We start from the raw sequence: 25,869 nt of genomic DNA on the forward strand, positions 1-25,869 counted from the left end.
AGCTCCCCTGAAAACTTCTAAATTCAAAACTTCCAAGGACTGGGTGACCTTAACGTTTTTACCTCATGGAAAACTCTATACTTCCCCTATGATAACAGACTTTTTCTCTTTTACCCTTTAAATTCTCTAATGATTCCATATGGAAATGAACTTCATTACGAAAAATAACTTTAAAGGAAAACTATATTGACATGCTTATAAGCGCTAGATTATAATTCATTTTTTTCCTCATAAAACCCCTAGTATGTAAAAGGCAACACAACTGTTAAACAGTGTATGTTATATATTAGCTTGGGTAGCAGAATTTTTTTTATTACAGTAAGGTATAAAATGTTGGGTTGAGTTCTTAATCAAAATTGTCCCTATGTTCTTGTAACATTTACAATTGGGATCAAGTGTTTACACATCCAGTATTCATGGACTTATTGAACCAAAGTTACATATTTTTTTCTGGTGTGCTACTTCAATTATTAAGTCATTTCTCTTTGAAAAGAACACCAAGCTGCCAACATGTATTTCATATGATTTACTTTTTAAGAAATTAAAGTGCTTTTTTCATAAAAAGAGATTTTAAATTATTACAATCCTTTATATTAGAATTATGTTTTTGCTGAGAAAAATGAAGCATTTTACTTGAAATGTATTTTACCTTTGTGATATATCAACAGAATATTTACTAATCAGTTTTTCTTAGCCTCTTTTCTAAGCAGCTGCTCTTGAGATTGTAGATTAAGGATAAAAAGGAAAAATAACTTTTATGCAATGAATAAGTGGGAGGAGAGTGAGCAAAATGAAGGCATTTTCAGTCCAATTCCATCCATTATTTCTGTCTTTTCTATGTAAAGAACACTCCACTTATAATAAGCCAGGGCTGAATCATCTATTAGAACAGTGAGGGAAACTACATAGCAAAATGTATTCTGAATGAGAAATACACCATTTGGGGAATAGGAGAAATAAAACACAATAGCAATAGACAGCTAACTTCTTTTGTTTTCACATCATGGAGGTTTAGGGGTTGGTACATCTACTCTGGAGCCTCCAATGGGTTTTCACGGTAGTATACGGCTGTGTGAGGTACGACAGAAGAAAGGACAGAAACTTTCATATCCAGGATGAGTAGGTGGGAAATCCCCCTTGACAAACTGGTTTTAGCTCGCCTCCTAGGCCACAGTATCCTTTCCTTAAAGTCTTTGGGTATTTCACCCCATAACTGTTGACTTTCCTCATTCACTTCCTTTTCCTCCATTTTTTTCTCTTACCTATTTACTTTCAAATTCAGTACATTTGTAAAGTTTATATTGTTAACATTATCGAGGACATCTTAACTGGTATTATCTTTGCTTTGCTAACCAGAGAATTGACTTTGTAAATTTACAGACATCCAATAAAAGAACTGAAATGTTAACATTATAGGCATATTTCCAAGCATGGGTTAATTTTTTAGGAGTTCATTTGAAAGGAGATTTCTTTTCTGAGGTTTCTTCTGATATTTTAACAAAGATCAATCAGCAGAAGTTAAAGCAGATTATGACTTATCTGGAGAAGGAAAAATCTAAAGTAATTCTAACCTTCACCTACTGGCTCAAAGGCTGAGGGGGCTTTGAAATCACAATTTACTTTTTCTAATGTAAGCTGTAAATATTTAGATCTAAAGATGTGAAAAATCTTTTATGAACATATTTTAGGAATAAAGCAACACCCCTTTGAGATAACCTGCGTACAATTATAGGTAGCTTCAAATGAGAAAATGAATACTAATTAGGTGATTTGGTTCAAGGTTACAAAAACCTTGTCTAAGTCATAGCCTAATTTCCTACAAAAACAAAGAGTATAGACTTTACCAGTTTTTTATTCCAACATGAAGTCTGGGAACTCTGGAGTCTGGAAATTGACAAAACATAATTATTTATTCATTTCCTAAAGTTTTACTGAGTACTGGTTAGTTGCAAAGCACTGTGTCTGTGCTGGCCGTGCACTGGAGAGCCAGTAGATGGAGATATGAAGGGCCTTTGCCAGGTATTTATTTTTTCACACAGGAGAAACAAAAATTAAAGAAGAAAAAAATTCATCACTTAGTGACAATTGTGACAACTGCCACGCAGAAGACCCTTAGGCAGCTATGAGTGCATACAACATAGGTCCTGATTGAGTCTGATGAATCAGGAAAGACTTAGTGATTTCTGATCTGAGATCTGAAAAGAAGTAAAGGTTGGCAGTGGGCCGGGTGTTCCAGTCCGAAGAGACAGCAAGCATGGGGGAAGATTTCAAGGCAGGAAAGAAAAGAAACAGGGCAAACTTGAGAAAACGAAAGCAGAGAGCATGGAAGAAGCAATGAAAATCAGGAACTGCAATGTAGAGTTCGCAAGAGTTAAGACTGCTAGATAGCTCCCGTATTCCTGGGCACAATTGGTTATCCGAACCAGGGAGAAGAAATGGAGAATGAGGTAGGGGCGGGGGTGCTCCCTGTAATTTTGTAAGAAAGAAACTATTAATAATATTAAGGAACAGTATACAGTAGGCTACTTACTTTACAAACAGTATTATATTTAAATTTTAAAACAATCGTAAAGTAAGTTTTCTTCCCTTTCTTTTGCACATGAAGAAACTGAAGTTCAGAAAGTGCCAATAATTTGTGCAAGATTCCACAGAATAGCTTAAAAGCTATTGCTTGATTAATTTTTCTTAAGAGACTCTCCCCTAAAACCTGCCAGTGGAGCAGCATCACCATTCACCGTCACCACCCTGGAATCACACACAGGTTTCCCTCTGGTCAAATGCAGTGCCCTATATGTAACTCAGGACTGGAACTAACTGCTGAGGTCATTTGGCTTCTTTCTTAGTTTATGTATAAGAAAACTGAAGGCCAAAGATGCAAAGAGACACACCCGAGGTCACAGCGTGAGTTAATGGCAGAGCCTGAGTTTATCATGAACCTCACAATGTTTTTCACATTTAATTCCCAGGCTCCAACTTTCTTTTGGCAGCCACAGTTCCAAAGGCTAGTGGCTAAGAAAACCACCATACATCTAATACCTTGACAAAAATGTACTGAGGCAGCTACATTTACTGAAATAAATCATCTTGAATTTGGAGGCAAAAACCTCTTTCGGATCTCCTCATTAATAATGTTTGTGTTCTCACTGTATATGGGATTAGAAATCTTTCTGTCTGAATAAACCAAGGTAATTTATTTTCCATTTTCATGGAGATATTATAGCTTTACTCTCAATTCTAAAATTTTCTGACAATGTTTAAAGATAGGAATAGGATAAGGATTAAGATGCTTTAAAAGAAAAAATCTTTGAGGTGAGTGGAATACGAAAAAAAAATTTATGAAACTTAAAATGGGTTTTTAATGTTTTAAGATTTTTCGGGGAAGCAAAACATGTTCACTATTTGATGATGCCAAATTGTTTTCAAAATGGATGAATTTGCAATACATTCATAAAGATCATTCTGTTCAAAATGGCTAAATTCAAATTAATTAGACTTTTAACATTAAAAAATGAACGCCAGTGAGCAGGTATTTTAAAAGCTGCAGTTCTGCAAAATAAGCATCAATCATATTTAGTTAGATTCTCCACTAGAGGGCAAACAGAACATTTCAACACAGTAGACGCTTTAATGACAGACTGGCATTTGAAACTAGACATGTTTCAGGTTATCTAATTGGCAATCATCATTCCTAAAATGTACATAATTTAATCACAAAACAGTTGACTTTTAAATTTTTTCCAGGAAACTGAGAACAATCAATTTCGTATTCATTTTTCTCTTTTTGGCTTAATCTTGGTGACAAAAACATCTGTCCCTGAGCTCATGTGTTGTTTGGCATTGAACATATAGGATGTAGCTGAAATTTTTCATTGTGACATTTTTAATAAAAAAATCCTTTTAAAAATTAAGAATTTGTTCATTGGGAAGAGATGTGTGGTTAGAGGCAAGAAGGATGGCAGTTTTAGTGAGAAAAAGCATGCTTTGAGGAAAGTGATTTTTAAAGCTCTTATAAAATAACATGCTGGCCCCTTGGAATTTATTGACTATGCTTGTGTTCTGTGGACGCAGAGAAAATAAAGTGCCGTCAGTTTGCACCTCGTTGAGATGGAGGTGCTGAGAAAAAAATGAGCTTCCTGTATTTCGTAGCACGCAGCTGCCACCTGCCCCTTCTCCTTTGCATGGTCTCTTAGGTTCCTTAAAAGCAGAGCCTGGGACAGCGGTTCAGGTATTTGCGATTTATTGAGCGAGTGTGCTCTTTGGAAAAGCGTCCTGCAAGGGGGCGAGTGGATCCGAATTGAGAAGGACAAAGTGAAGAGCAAATGTATTTTCAAGTAAAGGCCAGTCTAGGCCTAATTCACAGGGAGAGGGCTTTAGAGCATAAATTACAGATATCTACACCTGATGCAAAGGAGCTACCTTTTTATACCCTTTATCAGTCAGTCATTGTCTGGGAGTCTTCAGGTGGGGAGACAGTAAAGTGACTCAGGGTTAGGATACTGTTCTCAGCTGAGAGAATGCACTGGAGAAGGAGGTAGCTGTGAGCCATGCATTATTATCCCTGAAATATAATGAAAACTATGATGGAGGTGTTTTATCTTTGCAAATCGAGTCTTTAAAATATGTATTGTTAGTTTACCTTTGAACACAATTGCTTGTCTACACTTCCTGAAATGCTATCATTTATTTTTTTAAAGTATCTCTTACATTAGGTTGAACCCCATGAAACTGTCATGATTCAACAGTTCTTGGCCTACAAAAACATCAAGTTTCATCAATTTCATCTTGTTCAACCTAATTGTCTCATTGCCTTAATTTATTACTGACTCCATGCAACAAAAACTGTATATACCATGCGGTGTTTGCACAGTCAAGGAGTCTCTTATTGTGAAACTTCAGCGTGAAATTTTCCTAAGTTATTTTAGCTTGCTTAATGTGACCACTGTTTTACTCCTTTCACAAAAATATGAACATATTTACCCTTGTTCAGTGGGAAGAAAAAAATATGAACACAAAATTCTTTCAGATAGCTAAATTTGTTGACATTTACCCAGGTGTGACTGATGAAGGCATAACTCAGACATGTCATTGACAGCCATCAAATAATGATACCCATTTGACTTCACATAAGCCACGTTCCATATGTTCTGTGAATTCAATGGAAATCTCTTTTGAGAAAGAAAGAGAGGTTGGGCCCTTCCTCAGATTTTATGAAAATATTTGTTTAGCTTCCTTTGGACATTAAACACTTTTGTAGCTCTATTTAAAGGCATTCAAATGAAGTATAAGGCTCCACATTGCTCTCAAAGTGTTAGAAGTCAGTCAAGTATTAGAAAATCTTACTATTTTGAAGCTGTATTTTTAGGCATGTATGTGCATGATGAATATTCTTATTCATTGATTTTTTTATCAGTATTTAATGTATTTTTTCTGTCCCTTACAATATTTCTTCTTGAATTCCATTTTTAAGATAATGATATTGCTATTCCAGTTTTATTTTGGCTCATATTGAAGAGATATTTTTTTCCTCCTTTGGTTTTCAACACTTTATGACTTTTGTTTCCATGTTTTTCTCTTTTTGGCCACATTTTTCTGATCTTGATCTTTTTTATCTTGAGTGATTTCTCTTAATATGTGATTATCTCCTTACACGATCTTAATTCTACCATATAATTTTACATTTCCCATAACTGTTACATCTTTCTTCTTTCTAGTTTTCCATTGAAGATTCATGGTTTTAATTTACTGGTTTAAAATTTATTCATTCTATTTTGGTGTTGATTGTCTTTTACTTAGGGTCCATATTCATGTTTATATACCTTTATCAATATCTGTATCTTCTGGTAAGACAAGTCCATTTGACCCCTTCTTTACCACCCATAACATTGATATTGCCCAATTCTAAATGTTTATTTCTGGCATGTTATGGTTACAGTTGTTCTTTCTTTTTCATGATCTTTCATGGTTTGTTTTTGTTTTGTTTTGTTTTTATACACACTTAACAAGTTGTCTTATTATACTTCCTTCCTATATTTCTCATGGTATTTTTCAATATTTCTTTTTCTTTTTAAGTATGTGACCCAAGAAAGTTTCTAATATGGGTCTTTATTTGGCAAATATTCTGAGGTCTTGCATACCTCAGAATATGTTTAGGATCCCACATTGGAATGACATTTTAACAGTTTATAAAATTCTAGATGATGCCTTAGACAAATTTGGTAGCATTATGAACATTGTAATCCTAATTTTCAAAAGATCTCACTCTTTAGAATGGCTGACACTTACGAACAGTATATATATTTTTGCTATGGGCTTCATAGCAATTAGTAAATACCCTACCTGCTTTATGGTTTGAATTTTTTATAAATAGAGCAAGGAGTGGAAGGAGAAGGAAAACACTAGGTATACTAACAGTTTAAAGGTATATAAAAGGGTTGATAACAGTGTTAGGAAAAGCTTACATAATTTTGAAGTAAAGTAGAATAATAGGAAGGTGTGGGAATGGAGGAATACAGCCTAACACCAGGAAGATGGGGCTGGCAGGCATTATTTAGGAGGAAGCCTTCCAGTTACCTATAGACATAGAGTCCTAAACTCATCTGCCTGCAAACCAACCACACACCCTCTCCCTCCTCAACCAACCCCCGCCACCCCCACATCCCCAGTGATGCTGTTGGGGGTGCAGTGTTAGGAGAGAGCAGAGTGGGGTCTGTCTGGTAGGGGGTATCTGGGGCACCAGGGTTTGACCCTATCACAGTCATACCTATTCCTCTCCTTAAATACTCTTCCAAATCCTTATGACACATCAGTTAACAGCTGTTGACACACTCCTGGGCTTTGGGATAAGTTTCCTGAAACTTGGAGGTAGTTGGTTGTAAATTTAAAAAGCTGCTGTGGGAATAAAGCAAGAATAGGAGTCCAAAAATATGAAGTTGACAGTATTAATATCAAGCTATTGATTTTCTATTATATGTCACATTGGAATAAAATGACTAGCACCCCTTACATTCTATAGAAGATAAAGACTAGAGGGAAAAAAAAATTCCACCAGCATTATCTTTTGTAAAGGAGTAGATATTTGGTTTATGATTGTACTAGACTGGTACAACATTGAAAAGAATTGAAAATGATGTTTTTCTTGTAGTGCCAAGCAACTAATTGTCCCCCTAAAGGATAGACAAAAGCAAACAACAAATATACTTCCTTGTCAATTCCAATTTCAATTTCTGGGATTTATTTTTAGTCCTAAAGTGGTGTTAGAATATATATATTTGGCTCTGTTTTCAATACAACCTGGGAGCTGTGCACTGAAAAAAGTGAATGTTGTAGCTAATCCCCTTAGGGAGGTGGTTTTTCTAGTTGAGAAAGAAACAGCTCTAGATGAAAAATGTGAGTACACAAAAGGATGAGGTATTTGTTTTCAAACAAGCTGAACATACAGGGGATATTAAAAAATTCCATTACACTGTCCTTTAGAAAGTGTTCTTTGGAGGAAGGAATTCTAACATGTCCCAAGTCTCTGCCTCCCGGGATGGATGAGGAAAGGCCAAGAATATAAATAGTATAATTTGGGAATTTTCAGCCATATCTCAGATCTATTACAAAGATAAGAGCAGGAAATTCTTTTGTTTTCTTACTAGTATTCTTAGAATCAAAACTCTAATCTAACAACATTAATGGCCAGCACTCAACAGTGAATGTTCTGTGAACTTACAAAACAATTTATATGCATTTCAACTGATCTATATCAATTAATATGTATTATCAACTGAACATGTAACACTCAGGTAATGCACAAAGGAATGTTGTGAAACTTAATAGTGTTTATAAAAGTTCATGTCAGGAAAAAGTTAGAAGAACTAAGAATTGATGTTAACGATCCCAAGTAAGATTCTCTGGGGAGTTCATTTTTCCCATCAGCATAGGCATAACTTCTACCTTGGCTGTGGATCAGTATAGGAGATTTCAAAAAGGAAGAACTTTTTGTTTTCTGAAGCAGCATTATTATCAATAAATAGGTTTGTTTGGTTTTTTTTTTTCTTGCTTGAGCATTAAAGAACCAATGAATTATTCAAGTAGAAGAGGAACTGAAACTCATCTAGTTAGGGCCCAGACTTTAAAGATGAGAAAACTGAGGCCCAGACACGAAGTAATTTTCCCCCAGTCACCTAGGAAATCAGTGAGATAGACAAACTTGTAAACCTTTGGGCATCACCAAAAATAGATGCCGTTCTTTTAAATTCTAAATATAAATATTTTAGCTACTGATGTTTTCCTGTGATATCTTTTAAATATTTGGGCTAATGCAGATTAAACTCTTTAAGACATATAGCCAATTGTCTTTTTGATAGGAGTATCCTGTTTCTATCATAGAAAACAGCTTTTTTCTCATAGCACATATCATGAACTGGCCTCATTAGAGAAAAACCCAGAGCACTGTCCATGTTTTATTCCAAGGCATAGGATCTTGGAGCAATGAAATCAATCAGCTAGTGTTTGGTGCACAACAGCTAGGATATGATGAGCCTTATCCTCAAGCAGCTTGTAGTCTTTTGGGGAAATGAAACAAACTCATGTTTAACAGTGTTCACTCATTTAATAAGCATTTGCAAGGGCTTACTTCTTTGAAGCTGAAGTAAAGTTGATGCATGAAAATGCCTACACAGCAATTCTCTGACCTTAGCTCCTGACATTCTCTCTCTCTCTTGCTCATTTTGCCCATTCATTCTGAATTTTCTCCCCATATACACTCTTCATACCCATTAGCTCTGTTAGGTAATACCTTTTGGATTTCTGCCCCTTCAGAAAATACACCTTCATCCTTCTATACTAGGTCATATTTATTTGTTATGAAAACTTGTAGTACTCAGGACTTTTATTTTCTAATACACTGTTTTGTGTTTGTGTCTCTTCATTCCTGATCATATAATTAATGTCTGTCTCTTCCACTAGCTGATATAGTCTTCAAGGGTGGGGACAATAATGTCTGTTTCTTCACTCTTATATTCCTAACATCTGGAAAAGTGCCTGGCACATTAGCAGGTACTTAATAAACAGATCTGTAGTAAATTATCTAATTCTACAACTGCAGTACAACTTAATTGATTAGGACGTTTTGCATATAGTTAATTTCAGTCGTGAATAGATAAATATTTGAAACATATCAATGCCATCAACTCATGCAAAGATATTGGCTATGCCTTCACTGCTCAACCTGTGGTAGTATTAGCATCAGCTGAGAACCTGTTAGAAATGCAGAATCTCATGCTCCTTCCGGCACCTACTGCACCAGCATCTAAAATTGGCAAGATTTCCTGGGTGCTTCCAGTGCACTATGGTTTGTTGGAAATCAGGGATTAAAAACTCAAATACCTTGTTGGGCCAGGCAGATCTCCAGAATGAATGCAGCAAGCCAAATATATATGTACAATCATGACAACAGATGACTGTTGGCTTCCTCCTAGTAGGCATGGTGGGGACTGTGTTGACATGGTGATGTTTAGCTTTTTCTAAAATGTTCAGGCTGCTACCCAGATCCAGATAATTGGGAGGTTAGTGTTGCAAGATCTTTGACTAGTTCAAGAAAAACCAGAAATACAAACCTGCAGGTAAGAATCTGTGGACTTAAACACTGATAACTGAATTTAATTATTTTTAAAGTGAAAGAATTATGAGGATCAAACAGAACTCCCTTATGCGATAGTTCTACCTGAAGGATTTCCAGTTTGCAAAGTCTCATAAAAATGAGGATACCTTGAGGAATGCAGTAAATATTAATACTTCCTAATTCTTGAGTAATTCAGAATTCTTTAATTTTACAAGTCAAAAAACTCTCTTTCTTTTCTCTAACCATTTCATTCATCCTTCCTTTCATTCATTTATTCCCTCAGTACTCATTTAGTGTCTACTCTGTGCTGGGCGGGCCCTGTGCCAGGTACAGAAAACCTAAAGATGAATAACACACAATCCACGACTTCTGATGGGTTCTATTCTCGTAGTGATACTATTATCCTTAGGAAACAGACAGTATTTAATGATGTGGGTATTGCTACAATAATTTGTCATGTCTACTTCTGAGAGATATTCCTAAGAAGGTTGCATTCCAACTTGAGCAGTTCATAAATCTAAGTGGAGGGACAGAAGTAGAGGGAACAGATTACTGAAGACAAATGGCATGAAGGGGGTTTGCAAGAGAATGTCATTGAACAAAGGAACAGTTCCAAAGAAGCGAATTCTGGACAGAATATGGAGCACCCTTGGTGATTTTAAAATGTTAAAACTTCCTGCAACACTTCGTAAGCTTCATAATTTCTGGCCAGTAAGAAAACCTACTTTATCTTCATGGAAGAAGGGAAAACTGTTTCACCGAAGCTAGAGTTTTGAATTCCATTCCCTACGTACATTAAAGGTCTAGTTTACTGACTTAACCACATTTTGCATATTTTCTTTTTTTCTAGTTGTTGGGTTCTTATTTCTCTAGTTGGTGTGAGGGTATTTGATCTCTTTGTCTTCGTTGGCGTAGTTTATATTACCCCTGGAGAAGCAGTGACATTTATGAGAAAGGCCCACCCTGGTAACAAACATTCACAGGCTTTATGTTAGTTTAGTGACGGCTGTGATCAAGAGTGGAATAAAAATCAACAGAACATTTTTATAAACAAGAACAATCGACAAGTGGTGAGTGAGCAAAAGTCTGATTAATATGTCATACAATATCTAGGACTGGACTCTCCATCCAGGATGAAAGTATGTTTGGTCTCATTTCGCCTGAGCTTTCCACTTCATTCATCCTTCTATACTGAATAATGCTCTGATGATAAAAGTAGTAACTTCTCAGTTTTTTTTTTTCCTTTGAGGCAAAATAGTAATTTGTTTTCCAGAACACTTAGCATTAAAGAAACTGGCTTAGATGACTCTCTCTGTCCTTCAGTATTCACCTACTCTCTGGAGGGCAAGCCATTTGCCTATGGAGAACTTATTTTAATATTTTAATTTCATTGTTTCCATTCTGACTGGCAGGATTTTCATACCATGTGTTATTGTCCTCCCCACTTAACATCTATAGTCCCTACGCGTTACAACATCTCTGCATTCAGCAGGGACTTTGGCATTCAACGTTGTGTCTCTCTAACGTCTCCCAATTTTTCTTTTTTAATCAAGAAAATATCATTGTCTCCCTGCTGCTTCTTTGCTCATCCTAGAGAGTAGGAGGACTAAAGTCACTCTGAAACCTTAAGTCTATTCTAATCTCTGAGACAATATTTTCATTTAAACCTTCTTCTTATGTGTCTTGCTTTCCTCCCTTCCTTGCTTTCCACCTTCCTTTCCCAATACCCTCAACCTCTGTGTCCCTCATGGGTCACTTAAATATCTTCCGGCTCCCACCCCTCCCCCTTGCCCGCCATCCCTATGTTGCACATCAGCTGCAGTAACATTTTTTGAAATAAAAATTTGACCACACATGCCCCTTCTTACTTAACGTACTTCAATGACTTCTCACTCCCTAGGAGAATAAAGCTCAGATGTGGCATGCGTCATTTGAGTTCCACTGTATTGTGTCTCCTGCGTGGCCTCCCATAGCTACACCAGCCACTTCTGGACTGCTTCTGGTCTCTGAATGAGATGCTCTTGACCTTAGTGCATAGTTTTCCCCTTTGCTAAATGTCATACTTCACTCCTTTCCTCTGTGTCTCTGCTCATCTTCCCTTCTCCCTTTTCGTGCGCTTTATCACCTCACACTTGCTCTGAGAGCACAGTCTCTTGAAACTGGAACCCCAGATTCCAACATGGCTCTTTCTCTTACTAGTTTTGGATCTTGAACAAGTTATTCTACCTCCCTGCACCTTAGTTTCCTCATCTGTGAAACAGGGCTGTATTAGTGCTCACCTTGGCATGTTGTTGTGCAAACTAAATGAACAAAAACATACAAAAAATTTGTCATGTGCATGCATGATAAATTAATATGGCTAAACCCATAAATCCTCACAAGATATCGCACTTTCAGTCAGCTTCATGATAATAAGAAAGCATACCTACTGTGATAAAAGTTTATAAACAAAAGAAAGCATTCCAAAGCCAAATATGACTTGGTGATCACTAATTAATTAGGATCAATTACTTTCTGTTCTCTTTTGTTGATTAAGATAATCAATACATAGTTTTTGAAATTCAAGATTAAAATGAAATGGGTTAAAATCAATGGATTAAAATTATCTATATTGGAGAGAAGGAATATAATGTAAAATTAAACATCACATAATGACAATTGCTTTTCCAATTTCAGCTAAATATTTTATTGGGGTAATACCAAGATTTAAAAATTTCTGGATAATTCTTCTTCTCTATTTTAGGAGATTGGGAGAATGAAAATTTGACATTGTACAAACCCTGATAATTCATATAAATATTGTACCACTTAACCTAGGTATACTAAAGTATCTGTCATCTCCAGGACCAATTGCTTGGGTTAAAGTTTGAAGCAGTACTTAGGGTCCGATTCTAAGCCATGCTTAGGATCTCAGGAGACTCTGATGAATAGGAGAAAGTAGGTGCTTCTTGTTGCTTTCTGGGAACCAGAAACTAGATCTCTAGTTGGTTCTGGGACCAGATTATGCTTCTGTTGAGCAGTGGTCTCAGGCAGCTAGAAGGAGTTCTGATGCTATGATACCGAGAGGCTTTCATAGTTGAGAACAGAGTGTAAGAGTCAGGATTTAGTGAAGCTATAATTTTAAATGAAAGCAGTTTCCATTCTTAGAAGTCTGCTGGGACAGAGGGAAGCCTGAGGAAATGTCAGGTGGAGACCTTCTTGGCTTCCTTAGCAGCCAGAGCTGGAGTCCTTCTGGAGCCAGGCTAAATTGCTGGGCTTCTCCAGATTGCTCTGGAGGATTAGGATTTGGTCAGTGTCCCATTGATTTATTGCCCAACGCAGGACCCTGTTGAGCATGAAAGAGTTCCAATCATTTCAGTAGCCCTGATTTGCCCAGGGCAATAGCAGAAATGAGGAATGTCCCTGGCAAAGTGGATCTGTGGTTACCCTAATGTGGGAGTGAGGAAAGATGGTGAATACCAGAAAGGGGTAAACAGATTTCGTTACAAACAACTGATCTCCCCTCCTCTTGGTGTGTATCCCCTAGTCTATTTCTCTTTCCTGCATATTGATGACTTTCTTCTATCTTAATAAGTTCAAGTGTATGTATAGTAGTGCTCAGAAGGCCCATGCAATAATAAAAATTCCCACATAAAAGAAATTCCCTTCTGTTTAAGTGTCACTGTGTTGTAAATTACATTATAATAACATCATTTGGTGAGACTGCAATGTTTATGAAGTCCCTGTGTATTGAGATTATTAATATTCACAAATACACACTATTTTACATTCCCAGTAAGTATTGACAATCTGTGGATGCATCTACATTTACTGTGGATCTGAATATGATTTGTTGCTTTTGCCTTAGAGCTTTTCATTAGAGGCCTATCTGTGAGGGTTGAAACACATAAGTTTAACTTTGTTTCCCCTCTGTGAAGTCTATCAGTATATTTTGACAATTCATTCCTTCAAGAAATAATTAATGATGGTTATGTTAAGCACCGTTAGAGTTTATGTGTGACACAAAAATAAATAAGATATGGCCTTATGCTCAAAGTAAATATCTGCCTTTGTTTTTTAATGACAATTGAATCTTAATGTTTACCCTTGGTAGAATCTACTATTATCTGCAATAATATACTTATGCCGTTGTCTAATTATCTATTTAAATAAAATTTAAACATTTATTTCTCCTCACTTCTACTCCTGATCATATCCTGGGCACCTTTTCTGTGAAGCTGAGTCATCCAATGGTGGCTATTCCTGAACATGAAACTCTCGATTCCAAAGAGGTAAATGTAAGATACAATTGGAGATGTAGTTGTCTGTTTCTCCATTTCCATGTGATATTAGATTGTAGAAATAAACCAATCTTATTTTTTTTAAATGTTAACAAAATCATGCTTTGGTTGTTTATTTTTTTTAGAGACAGTGTCTCACTCTGTCAGCCAGGCTGGGATGCAGTGGTGTGATCACAGCTCACCGTATCCTTGAACTCTCGGGCTCACGTGATCCTCCCACCTCAGCCTCCTGAGTAGCTAGGCTCATGCCACCAAGCCCCAGCTATCATGCTTTGTTTCTAAAGAATTATGACTAACTGGCCCACTCTGTGTTGGTCAGAAGCATTTGATAGTGAAATAAATGAATTCTTGCTACCTCTCAGTGTGGAAGGTGGCACTAGAGTTCCCCATGTGTGTTGCATCTTAACTACAAACCAACTCCTTGTGTCCCTAGTGTGTGTCTTTGTGATTTTCTCCTTGGGTTCATATGTTACATCACTGTTGTCTTCTTTCTCTAGAGGGTCAATGGATGTCCCATAATCCATATGGTATGTTTTTTGGGTCAGAGTCACAGTATGTCATGGTATCTCAGTTTCAGTTTATTGGAGGATGACTGCTCAGCTCACGGAGCACCTCCCCACCTTCACCAAGTGAATTTTGCATATGGCATGTAGCACAGAGACAAAAGCATACCAGCTCAAAGCCGGGCATGGTGGTTCACTCCTGTAATGCTAGCACTCTGGGAAGCTGAGGCGGGACGATCGCTTGGGGTCAGGAGTTCAAGACAAAGCATACCAGCTAAATCATGGACTTGAAATTTCATGCAAATGTTTACCCACTTTCATGTTTTGAGCTGACAAAAAGTAAATGAAAAAAAGAGCCTTCCTTTTATTTTTATAAATGCTATAGCATAGAGACAAAGAGAAAAATTCTATAAAGAAATATTCCCTCTATAGTTTAATTTTGTCTTCATCAAAAGCAAGGATAATTGAGCAATGTTTTTTTTCTTCTACATCCTCTCAGATAAAGCGGAAAATGAGAGAAAAAAATGATTTTTAAAAACTTGTCTTTAAGAAGGGAATGGATGAGCTTACACATTTATTTTAAATACCCTCACAAATGAAGTATGCTTAATTTTGCAGCCTCCGAGTTTAGAAAAAACAAGCATAATACACAAGAGAAGTAGGAATAAGAAAATTTCAAATAAAATCTGAATTTTATTTTTCAAAGCATATTTTCCACAATTTAGGACACTGTCCACTATTCATAAACCCATATTCCTATTTGAAAATTTAAAACCTCTATCATATAAGACGAATGTGGCTTTCTACTATAACATTAGTCATCAAAATATAAAGGTGTATTATGAATAGGTATGTATTTCTATCCTTGCCCACGTCTTTGATTACTTTTTAAGATCCTATTTCAAAAATAGGATTATTGGGTCTATGAGTATGGCCATATGGAAGACTTTTGACACATACAGGCAAATTGCTGTCCTGAGAAATTACAGCAATTCACTCTATCAAGAGTGTGTTATAATACCTGCCTCCATGTACTCTTGCCAGCACTGAGAATTATTATAATTACAAATTTATTGAGAAGTTACTATATGTTAGAAACAGTGCTATGCACTTTATCTTACTGAACCTTCACAAAACATGATCAGTTAAGTACTATTATTATGTTACAGATAAAGAAACTGGAGATAAGGGAAGTCAGTCTATTGCTTAAAGTGAAATAGCTGGAAAATGTCTGCACAATCAGAAATTGACTGCAGATCTGACTGCCTAGAGCTGTGAGCACTTCAGCACTCTACTCCAGCTAATATCTAAACTAATCTAAATTATTAATAAGATTTTTAATTTAGATAAAGATACTTATCTAAATTTCTATCTATATAATCCAAATATTTATCTCTTTTAAAATCATATTTTAAATTTTTTGCCAATTTAAAAGGGGAAGTCATTTTTTCATATTAATTTGCCATTTAAAAGTTCTGTATTTCTTCTGTTAGTTTTGTGTTTATTTTTATCTCTTTTGTTTGTGCATTATCTTATGCATTTATCCACTGGTATGGTGCTATTTTTCTTATTGAGTACTACTCCCCCCTGGTTTATTTCCACTGAGTGTTTCTCCCCTCTGTGCACATGTGTGCTCATCAGTTAGTTCCAATTTAATAGTGAGTATATGTGATGTTTGTTTTTCCATTCTTGAGATACTTCACTTAGGAGAATGGTCTCCAGTTTCATCCAAATTGCAGCAAAATGTATTAACTCATCTTTTTTATGGGTAAGGAGGACTCCATGGTGTGCATATACCACATTTTATTAATCTACTCATGAATAGATGGGCACTTGGGTTGATTCCACATCTTTGCAATTGTGAATTGTGCTGCAATAGACATTTGGGTGCAGGTGCCTTTTTGGTGAAAAGTCTTCTTTTCCTTTGGGTAGATAGCCAATAGTGGATTGCTGGATTGAGTGGTAGGTCTACTTTTAGTTCTTTGAGGAATCTCCATACTGATTTTCATAGAGGTTATACTAATTTGCAGTCCCACCAACAGAGTATAAGCATTCCTTTCTCTGCATCCATGCCAGCATCTGTTTTTGGACTTTTTAATAAAAGCCATTCTAACCGGGGTAAAGTGATATCTCATTGTGGTTTTAATTTGCATTTCCTTGATGACTAGTGATGCTGAGTATTTTTTCATATGTTTATTTCCCATTTGTCTTTCTTCTTTTGAGAAGCTTCTGTTCATGCTCACTTTTTAATAGGGTTGCTTGCTTTTTTCTTGCTCACTTGCTTGAGTTCTTTGTAAATTCTGGATATTAGCCGTTTATCGGATGAATAGCCTGCAAATATTTCCTCCCATTCTGTAAGTTGTTTGTTTGCTTTGTTGATTGTTTCCTTAGCTGTGCTCAGAAGCCTTCTAGTTTAATCAAATCCCATTTATTAATTTTTGTTATACCCATGATTGCCATTGGATCTTAGTCGTAAAGTCTTTGCTTAGGCCAATATCTAAAAGAACTTTTCCTATATTTACCTCTAGAATTCTTATGATTTCATGCTTTAGATTCATGTCTTTTATCCATCTTGAATTAATTTTTGTGAATGGTGAGAGGTAGGGGTTCTGTTTCATTCTTCTTCATGTGGTTATCCAATTTACACAGCAACATTTATTGAATAGGGTTTCTTAATCCCAGTGTATATTGTTTTCTACTTTGTGAAAGATCAGTTGCTTGTAGGTAGATGGTTTTATATCTGGGTTCTCTGTTCTGTTCCATTGGCCTATGTGTCTATTTTTGTGCCTATACCATGCTGTTTTGGTTACTACAGCCTTGTATTATAAAGTCCGATAATGTGATGCTTCTAGATTTGTTCTTTTTGCTTAAGATTACTTTGGCCATTCGGGCTATTTTCGGGTTTCAAATGAAGCATAGAATTATTTTTTCTAGATCTGTGAAGTAAGATATTGGTAATTTGATGGATATTGCATTGAATTTGTGAATCACTTTGGGTAGTATGGACATTTTAACAATGTTGATTCTACCTATCTATGAGCATATGTTTTTACATATGGTTGTATCCTCTGTGATTTCTTTCCTCAGAGTTTTGTAGTTCTCTTTATAGAGATCTTTCACCTCCTTGGTTAAGTTATTTCTAGGTATTTTATTTTCTTTGTAGCTAGTATGAGTGGTATTGAGTCTTTGAATTAACTCTTGGCTTGACTGTTATGGTATATAGAAATACTACTGATTTATGTACATTGATTTTTGTATTCTGAGACTTTGCTGAATTTATTTATCAGTTCCAGAAGACTCTTGGTGGAATCTTTGGGTTTTCTAGATATAAGATCGTATCATCAGTGAAGAGTGATAGTTTGACTTCCTCTTTCCTGATTTGGACACTATTTCTTTCTTTCTCTTGGTTGATTTTTCTGGCTAGGACTTCCAGTACTATTTTGGATAGAAGTGGTGACAGCAGGCATCCTTGTCTTGCTGCAGCTCTTAGGGGGAGTGTTTTCAACTTTTCCCCATTCAGTATGATGTTGGCTGTGGGTTTGTCATATGTGGCTTCTATACTCTAAATCAAATGGACCTAATAGACATTTACAGAACATTCTACCCAAAAACTACAGAATACACAGTCTTCTCAGCAGTACATGGGACATTCTCCAATATTGGTCATATCTTAGGTCAAAAAACAGGTCTCAACAAATTCAAAAAAATAGAAATCCTACTATGTACATTCTCAGACCACAGCCAAATAAAACTAGAAATCAATCACAAGAGGAATACTCAAACATACATCAAGTCATGGAAATTACACAACCTGCTGCTGAACAGATTATTGGGTCAAAAGTGAAATCAAGATGGAAATCAAAAAGTTCTTTGAACTGAATGACAGAAGGGACACAAACTATCAGCATCTATGGGACACAACAAAAGCATTCCTCAGGGGAAAATTCATAGCCTTAAATGCCTACATCCAAAAGACAGAAAGATCACAAATTAATAACCCAATGTCATACCTCAAAGAACTCAAAAAAGAAGAACAAACCAAACTCAAATCCAGCAGAAGAAAATAAATAACAAAGCTCAGAGAAGAACTAAATGAATTGGAAAACAAAACGAAATACAAAGGATTAACGAAACAAAAATTGGTTCTTTGAAAAGATAAAATTGACAGACCTCTTGCTAGATTAACCAAGAAGAGAAGAGAAGAGAAAGGACCCAAAAAAACTCAATCAGAAAAGAAAAATGTGACATTACAACTGATACCACAGAAATACCGAACATCATTCATGAACACTATGTAAATCTATATGCACATAAACTAGAGAATGTAGAGGAAATGGACAAGTTCCTGGAAACATACAACCTCCCAAGACTCAACCAGGAAGAAATAGAACTCCTGAACAGACCAATAATGAACACTGAGATTGAAACATTAATAAAAAATCTCCAAACAAAAGAAAAAGCCCTGGACTAGATTGCTTCACAACTGAATTCTATCAGACCTACAAGGAAGACCTGGTACACATAATACAGAAATAATTCCATAATATTGTAAAGGAGAGAATCCTCCCCAACTCATTCTATGATGCCAGTATCACCTTGACACCAAAGAAAGGAGAGGACATGACAAAAAACTACAGACCAATATCCTTTACGAATGTAGATGCAAAAATCCTCAGAATACTAGCAAACTGAATTCAACAGCACATCACAAAAATAATCCACCAGGACCAAGTGGCTTCATCCCAGGGATGCGGGGATGGTTCAACATATGTAAATCAATAAATGTGATTTGCCACATAAACAAAAGCAAAAACAAAGACCATACGATCATCTCAATAGATGCAGAAAAAGCATTCAACAAAATCCAGCACCCTCTCATGTTGGAAACCCTCAACAAACTAGGCATAGGAGGAACATATCTCAGAATTGTAGTGACTTTTAAAACACACCAGTAGCAAGGATCCACTCCAGGCAATTTAAATCAACAGTCTCTGGAGGTGGGCAAAGGCATTGGTATGCTTTAAAATCTCCCCAGATGATTCAAATGTGCACCAAGAGTCGAGATCCTCAAATTATAGCTCCTTCACTGGCAGTCTAGGAAAGCCAATCCAATCAGTTAATAAACTCTGAAAACAAAAAATAGAAAGTAAAAGCAAGAGGCCAGTAAAATATTTTGTTTTAGTGAATGCTCTTAATTACTAAAAATTTGGTTGGCAAATTTCTGTCCAGTGGCATAAAGGAATAATATGTGCTTTAACTTGTCATAGATTAATTTTGAGAGATATATTCTATGCTGAGAGTCACTGTAATTTCTTAGTAAAACCTAATACTTTATTTCAGTTTTCCTAGACATTCCACACAAGGTTTGGAAACTGTTTAGACTGGGGCTAGGCGTAGCATTTGGTACAAGCTGAGTCTGGGGAATTAGTGTATGCCTTCAATGTTTTATTTGTACTTTATATGACACTTAAAATTCATGGCCACTGGTGAACCCTCATATAAGCAGATGAGATCCCTAAATAATCTATTTGACCATAGCATCAGCTTGCTAATCAATTTTTAATGAATAGCACTTTCATATATTTTCACTGTTCACACCAATGCAGTAATCTCCAGGTAGGTGAATAATTAAGCATACTCCCTGCCTGAGACAAATGATTTCTGCATTGAATTACTTAGAAGAAAATTAAATTCTAATAGCAACAATTATTTCTGATTATATTTTTCATGTCTTGTGGGTTCAGCAACTCTTTTATCCACAACCGTTCTATAACTCGCTTCTATTTCTGTAGGCTTAATTGTGAAAGTCATATTGGAGAATGAAATATAAACAGACCTGCTGCTCTGCATCACCTGATACTCTGCATCACCTGACACTCTTTGAATCACCTGCTACATGCAGCCCTACAACTACTGTATTTTAGTTTCAGCTTGAGGGCCAGTTGATTTCCAAGAATATGATTAGATGCATTTGGTTCTGACCTTTAAGATTCACTTGTTATTAACACAACTTGAGAGCTAATCATTCACTAGCTGCCCATAAAACACACACTAGGCAAATTCTTCTTCTGTTTTCTTATTCCTTCTCTTTGTAGATTTTTGATAAACATTTAAGGGTTGGCAAGGTAACAATTCACCTAGCAAGGTGACTGTGACTGATTTGCTACTTTGGTGGTATATAAGCTTTTTGTGTACATTTTATTTTGAATTTCAGAAACTCTACTGATGCCTATGGTTCCAATCTTATAAATCAAGCATCCCATTCCTCTACTTTTATTTTCTAGTAGAGAACATAGAAAAGAGAAAATAAATGACTTGTTCATGATAGTTACTCTCATTTTCTGGTTTTATCCAAGGTTAAAAATAAAATTATGAAGAGGAATAGGCCCACTCTATTCCCTTCAGAGAATTTCCCAAAAATATTATTTCTCAAAATCAAGCCTTGATAAATCTGAGATTGCTGAGAGTTCAAGGTTATAATCGCAGGCAAGATCTTGGAATCTGGATATTTATTATCTGCTAATTAAAATAAGATTTATATGCTTTGATAGACAACTGGCTACAGGGCTGGGGTAAATTTGTCTTATAAAAATAAAGGCACCCAAAACAGACACCTGAATGGATAGCCACCTTGCCCAGGCATTCAGGTGGGCAAGGAAATAACAAAGGGAAGGACATTCCTACCCTCAGATTTGGCAGCAATGAACCCATCAAAATGACTTTCCTGTGTTGTAAGCCCCAGCCTGTGTTGGGGAAATACAATTAAAAAATATCTTTTTGCCAACCCAAGAATCCTCTTTACAAAGGTGGTGGTGAAATAAAAAACTTTTATAATTGAATAAACATTAAACCAGAATGTCATGGATATCACAGGCAAACTGCTAAGAAATTGCAAAGACAGGAAGAAATCTCACTCTTCATATAGCCAAGCAGGTACAACCCATTATATACAAGTTCTCAAGATAAACAATAATTAAATTTGTCCTCAAGTAAGAAAAATTGACAGCACCATTTATTACACATAGCTTATCCTAAATTCACCTGGAATTTGAGGTGAACATCTATATCTGGCTGTACATGTGTGGTGGCTTGGGAAAACTATTTCTAGTTTTTCAAGAGAAACAAACAAAACAGTAAGATTGGGGTTAATAATTATTTGGAACTCGGGTCATCCAGATGTCACATGGTTTTAACCCTAGATTCAAGAGTCTACTATCTAGAGTCCTTTATACCTGCATTCTTTATCATGGTACCTTTACAGGACCTTAATTACTGAATGTTTTATAGCTTCTGGCTTATGGATAATAAATTCTGATACCAGATTTTGTGTTTTTACACCAAGGTTAATAGTTACATAAATGTACAAAATACATTAAAAATCTTTCAGAAAAAATAAATATGCAGCATTTAATAATATTATGGTATACATTTTCTAGAAATGGCTTTTTGTTATGGATACACAAAGTGTGGTTTTATATTTATAAGAATATATATGTAGATAATTTTGCTTTCATTTTGGAGGAAAGAGTATGCATATTTGGTTTTGCACTAAAAGGAAATGAAAAATCGATTTACACAGCACATTCTTTAAAAAAAAAAGCTGTCTGTAACATTGGCTTAAAGTTTCACAAGACTACATCACTTATTACCCAAAGTTAACTCTAAATAACAGTAAAAAAATTTGAATTTGACTCTTTTCAGAATTAAGATTTTCAAAGTATCTTATGTTCTTTCTTACGTATATCTAAAATAAGTGTGTTATTCAATTGACAATATGATAAAATACAGAAACTTAACTGCCAGGATTCTAGCTGAATCGAATGATCCCCATCTTTCTTAAATGTTCACCTTTGCTTTGCCCAAGTTATTTAGCTCCTCACCTATATACTGAGATTGGCAAAGCAAAGCAAAAACTTCACAAAATGCCTAAAATGATGGCTCTACCTGTCATAGCATAATATATCATTTCCAAGCAGCTGCTAAATTGTGGTGCCAAATATTACTTTGATCTGCCAGTGGGTTCAGGAAGAGCTGAGAAATAGTGCCGAAGTTTGCCAGCACGATGCCAGGGGATGAACTACCTTATCCTCCTCAAGCTGACTTAATTATCCATGTAATTATAAAATTCTATATTTGAAAGGAAACTTAGAGGGTATTTAGCCCAACATTTTATTTAATGTTATAATCCTGTCTACTACGTGTATGCTTATATATCTTGTTTAAACTCTTCCAGTGTCAGAGACTTTACCATCTCACAAACCAGACTCAACATATGTTCTAGTATGACCAAGTGAACAACAAAAACAAATAGAAAACACTGAATGACCTGGGATTTAATTTGGAGTAATGTAGCCTTGGGTGTGATCCTTAATCTTCCTGAGTCTTAATTTCATTCTCTGCTAAATGGGATCCAAGGATTATGGTGACAATCTGACAATTTCTTTAAATTTCTTATAATTTTAACTAGTAAATGTCAGTACTTTCAGGAAAATCAAATTCATGGTAGTTTTTATTTGTTGGAAAAGTTAAGGAGGAGATGTAATTGAGTCATTTTCTCCCTTTAATCTAAAGCTTCAGAGAATTGCAGATGATGGAAGCTACAGCTTACTTCTTATTTTATGACTATTGATTTTCTATGGCCAGTAATGGAGCTACCCCCTTGTCTCAGTGCATTTTATCTGTCTCCTCTTTCTAGTCTAAAAGTGCACTTTTTCCTATAATGCAGAATGTGTCCCTGTTTCACAATCCTGCTTAGCTGCTTGGCCTTGCCATGCCCCTTTCGTATAGGAGCCAGCTCTAAGCCATGGCTCTCTCAGACCACTGCTTCTTCACCCCATGATCTGTCCCAGGGAAAAGCAGGCAGAGTTACAGAATAGCAGCAGATCTCCTTTATTCCCCATTTTGGAATGCTCCCTTGTCAGCCATGAGTTGGCACCTGGAAATGAAAAGTTCTGGTCATTTCCTCCATTGGTATCGTTCTATCACATTGTTCTATCAGAGTCAGGTATTAGAACTAAATTTCTCATCTTGCTTCATCTCTGATGCTTTCTTCTGTACTTTCTTTTGTATTATCTGCCTTCATAGTTGCTAACACCCATCTCCATTCTGTTGGGTTTATCTTATCTGTTCCAGACAGTCTAACCCTATCACGTAGGAACACACAGAGATTGAATGGATAAAGAAGTTATTGGAATCACTCCTCTAGCACATAGCAACATTACAAAGCCAAGGGAATCAATAGGTGAAGAAAAAGCAAGAGATTCTTTGCTCTCTCTGTCTTTCGTAATGTTCCATTTTGCAAAAGTTGGGACTGAATCCAATCCCTATTCACTTTGCCTCCTTGTTTTAGATGCTACAATGCTAAGTTAAGGTAAAGCAGCAGCAAAGTAACTGAAGGGCGAAGGGTGTGTGTATGATATAGCAGTGCTGTTTCTTAAGGCTGCACCAGCCTCTCAAAACCATCTAGACTCCTTGTAGGAAGCCAGTCTGCTCTGCTGAGCTCTCAAAAGATCAGAGTCTGCTGTGAAGGTGTAGCTGCATGTCCTTATTATGCCATTGATAATGCAGAAAGAAATCAGGGAAAAAAACCAACTTTTCCTATTACAGTATAAACCATTTTTTTTTTTACATGAGATGCTATGCCCAAATATTAATGTATAATTTTCAGGCATTTTTTTTTCTGAATTTATTCATCTCAGTCAACCTACTGTTTTCTCTTATTTTGCAGCAATGAAGCTGGAGCAGAAGCTGAAAACATCATCTGCTGAAGTTTTGGGGAATGCTGGTGCTAACCACTGCTAGATTTAACTTTTGTTTTTTCCAGAATGAGTGATCCCTTTGTAAACTGCAATGCAGCAGAACTCAAATAACGTTTGCTGCAGTCATATAGCATCACAATACTCTAACACTCAGCATAGGAGAGATTTACCTACGGCTTCTCGCACCACTGTTCAAACCTTTAATGCCTTCTATTAAGCTGACAGCAATACTAATGTGCCCCCTATATTTAGCAGCCAAATAAAGAAGAATCATGGGTAAATAAAAGAATGGCTGTGACTGTGTTTCAATACTAGTTTTATTTAATGCATACATTACTAACTGAATCAGGTTTTATTTCCCTTTTGCTTCACTTTTTTACATGTAAAAGACCCCACAACTTTAAAAAAAAAATGAGTCCTTGCCCGCTTTCAGGGGATGCTAATATTCAGAGGTTCACTAGGGAGATCTCGCACATGAGAAAGTTGGTATTTCTTCTAGCACACATTGCCTTCTTGTCCTGATGGGGTTCTGAGATGCTGGGACAGACTGCGTGCCAGACACAGCCTGTAAGGATGAGCATAGTGTTACTGGAGTGTCTCGGATCCCACTGTCTCTCTGACAATCCCCATATGATCCTAGTGAAAGCTACTTCAGAGTCAGTTTCTACCCATAATTTTGGGAAAAGCAGAGACCATAGAGCAATGCCACACTGTGCTGACAGTCCTGGAAGCCCATCAGAGGCACGCCCTATACCTGCCATATTGGTCATGTCCAGTTTGTTTCCCAGCTGTCATACCCAGCAGTCTGTCCTAGCCTCCTCCATGTGGTTTCCTCCTTCTGCCTATCTGAGAAGCCTAGGGCAACACACATTAAGGAATAATCCACAGTGGTTCTGGATAGTGAACTCCTGGTGGTGAAGGAGCCTTTGTAAAGGCTGCTTACCTTACCCCTCGCATATAGCCCATGTTCCCCTTGGGGGCAGTTCTGAGCCACAGCTCCTTCAAATCACCGTTTCATCACCCCAATACCAGGGCAAAGCAGGGAGAGTTGCCTACAGAAGAGCAACTGGGCTCTTTCATTCTCTAACAGCCATTTTAGGATGCTCTGTTACCAGGTATCAGTTGGCAATGGGAAATATAAAGTTCTCATCATTTCCTCCATTGGTGTTAGAGGACAAAAGAGCCTCAGTAAGTCTCTCTTCTTAGCTCTCCTCCCCCAAACAAAAACCACTTCCCCACCAATCTGCTAGGTTGTGTGAAGCATCACTTTAGATTATCAATAATGATTTCCAACATTCACTGTGCTCTTATCATGAGCCAGGCACCACACCAAGTGCTTTAACATGAATTTAATTTAACCTTCACAATAAGCCTATGAGGTAAGCAATGTTATTACCTATATTTCATGTTTGTGAGAATAGGCTCTTCCAAATGGTTAAATCAAGCGAGTAAGTGGTAGAGGCAGAATTCAAATCTGGGTAATCTGATTCTAAGATGTAGCCATTTATTCAATCATTTTTCCAGTAGGTCATTCATATATTCATTTTTGAACCTCAGCTGTGAAAGGTTGGCTTGGTTACACTCCTCAGCTCTTAAGTTTGGGCAAGCCCCTCTTGTGCATACTTGGTTGCTGATTGCTCATTGTTTACGACAATTTCTATCTTCCCAATAGGCACACATTGTTTTGTGTTTAATGTATATCTTTTGCCGATGTATGTTTGAAG

The 25,869-nt window shown here is 36.4% G+C and overlaps 1 protein-coding gene across 2 annotated transcripts in view; it reads left to right on the forward strand.

The window, feature by feature from the left end:
- The window catches only part of MLIP (muscular LMNA interacting protein), a 243,025-nt gene extending 218,594 nt beyond the window's left edge, over positions 1 to 24,431 (forward strand). For both annotated transcript variants that reach the window (XM_069487902.1, XM_069487901.1), the window contains 2 exons: positions 13,822 to 13,875; positions 24,115 to 24,431. In XM_069487902.1, coding sequence (XP_069344003.1) covers positions 13,822 to 13,875; positions 24,115 to 24,120 — 60 coding nt within the window. In that variant the 3' untranslated portion in view covers positions 24,121 to 24,431. The remainder of the gene's footprint in view (positions 1 to 13,821; positions 13,876 to 24,114) is intronic.
- Positions 24,432 to 25,869: the final 1,438 nt, after the last annotated feature.

The sequence above is a fragment of the Eulemur rufifrons genome, chromosome 15 (genome assembly GCF_041146395.1).
Source record: "Eulemur rufifrons isolate Redbay chromosome 15, OSU_ERuf_1, whole genome shotgun sequence".
Taxonomy (NCBI): Eukaryota; Metazoa; Chordata; class Mammalia; order Primates; family Lemuridae; genus Eulemur; species Eulemur rufifrons.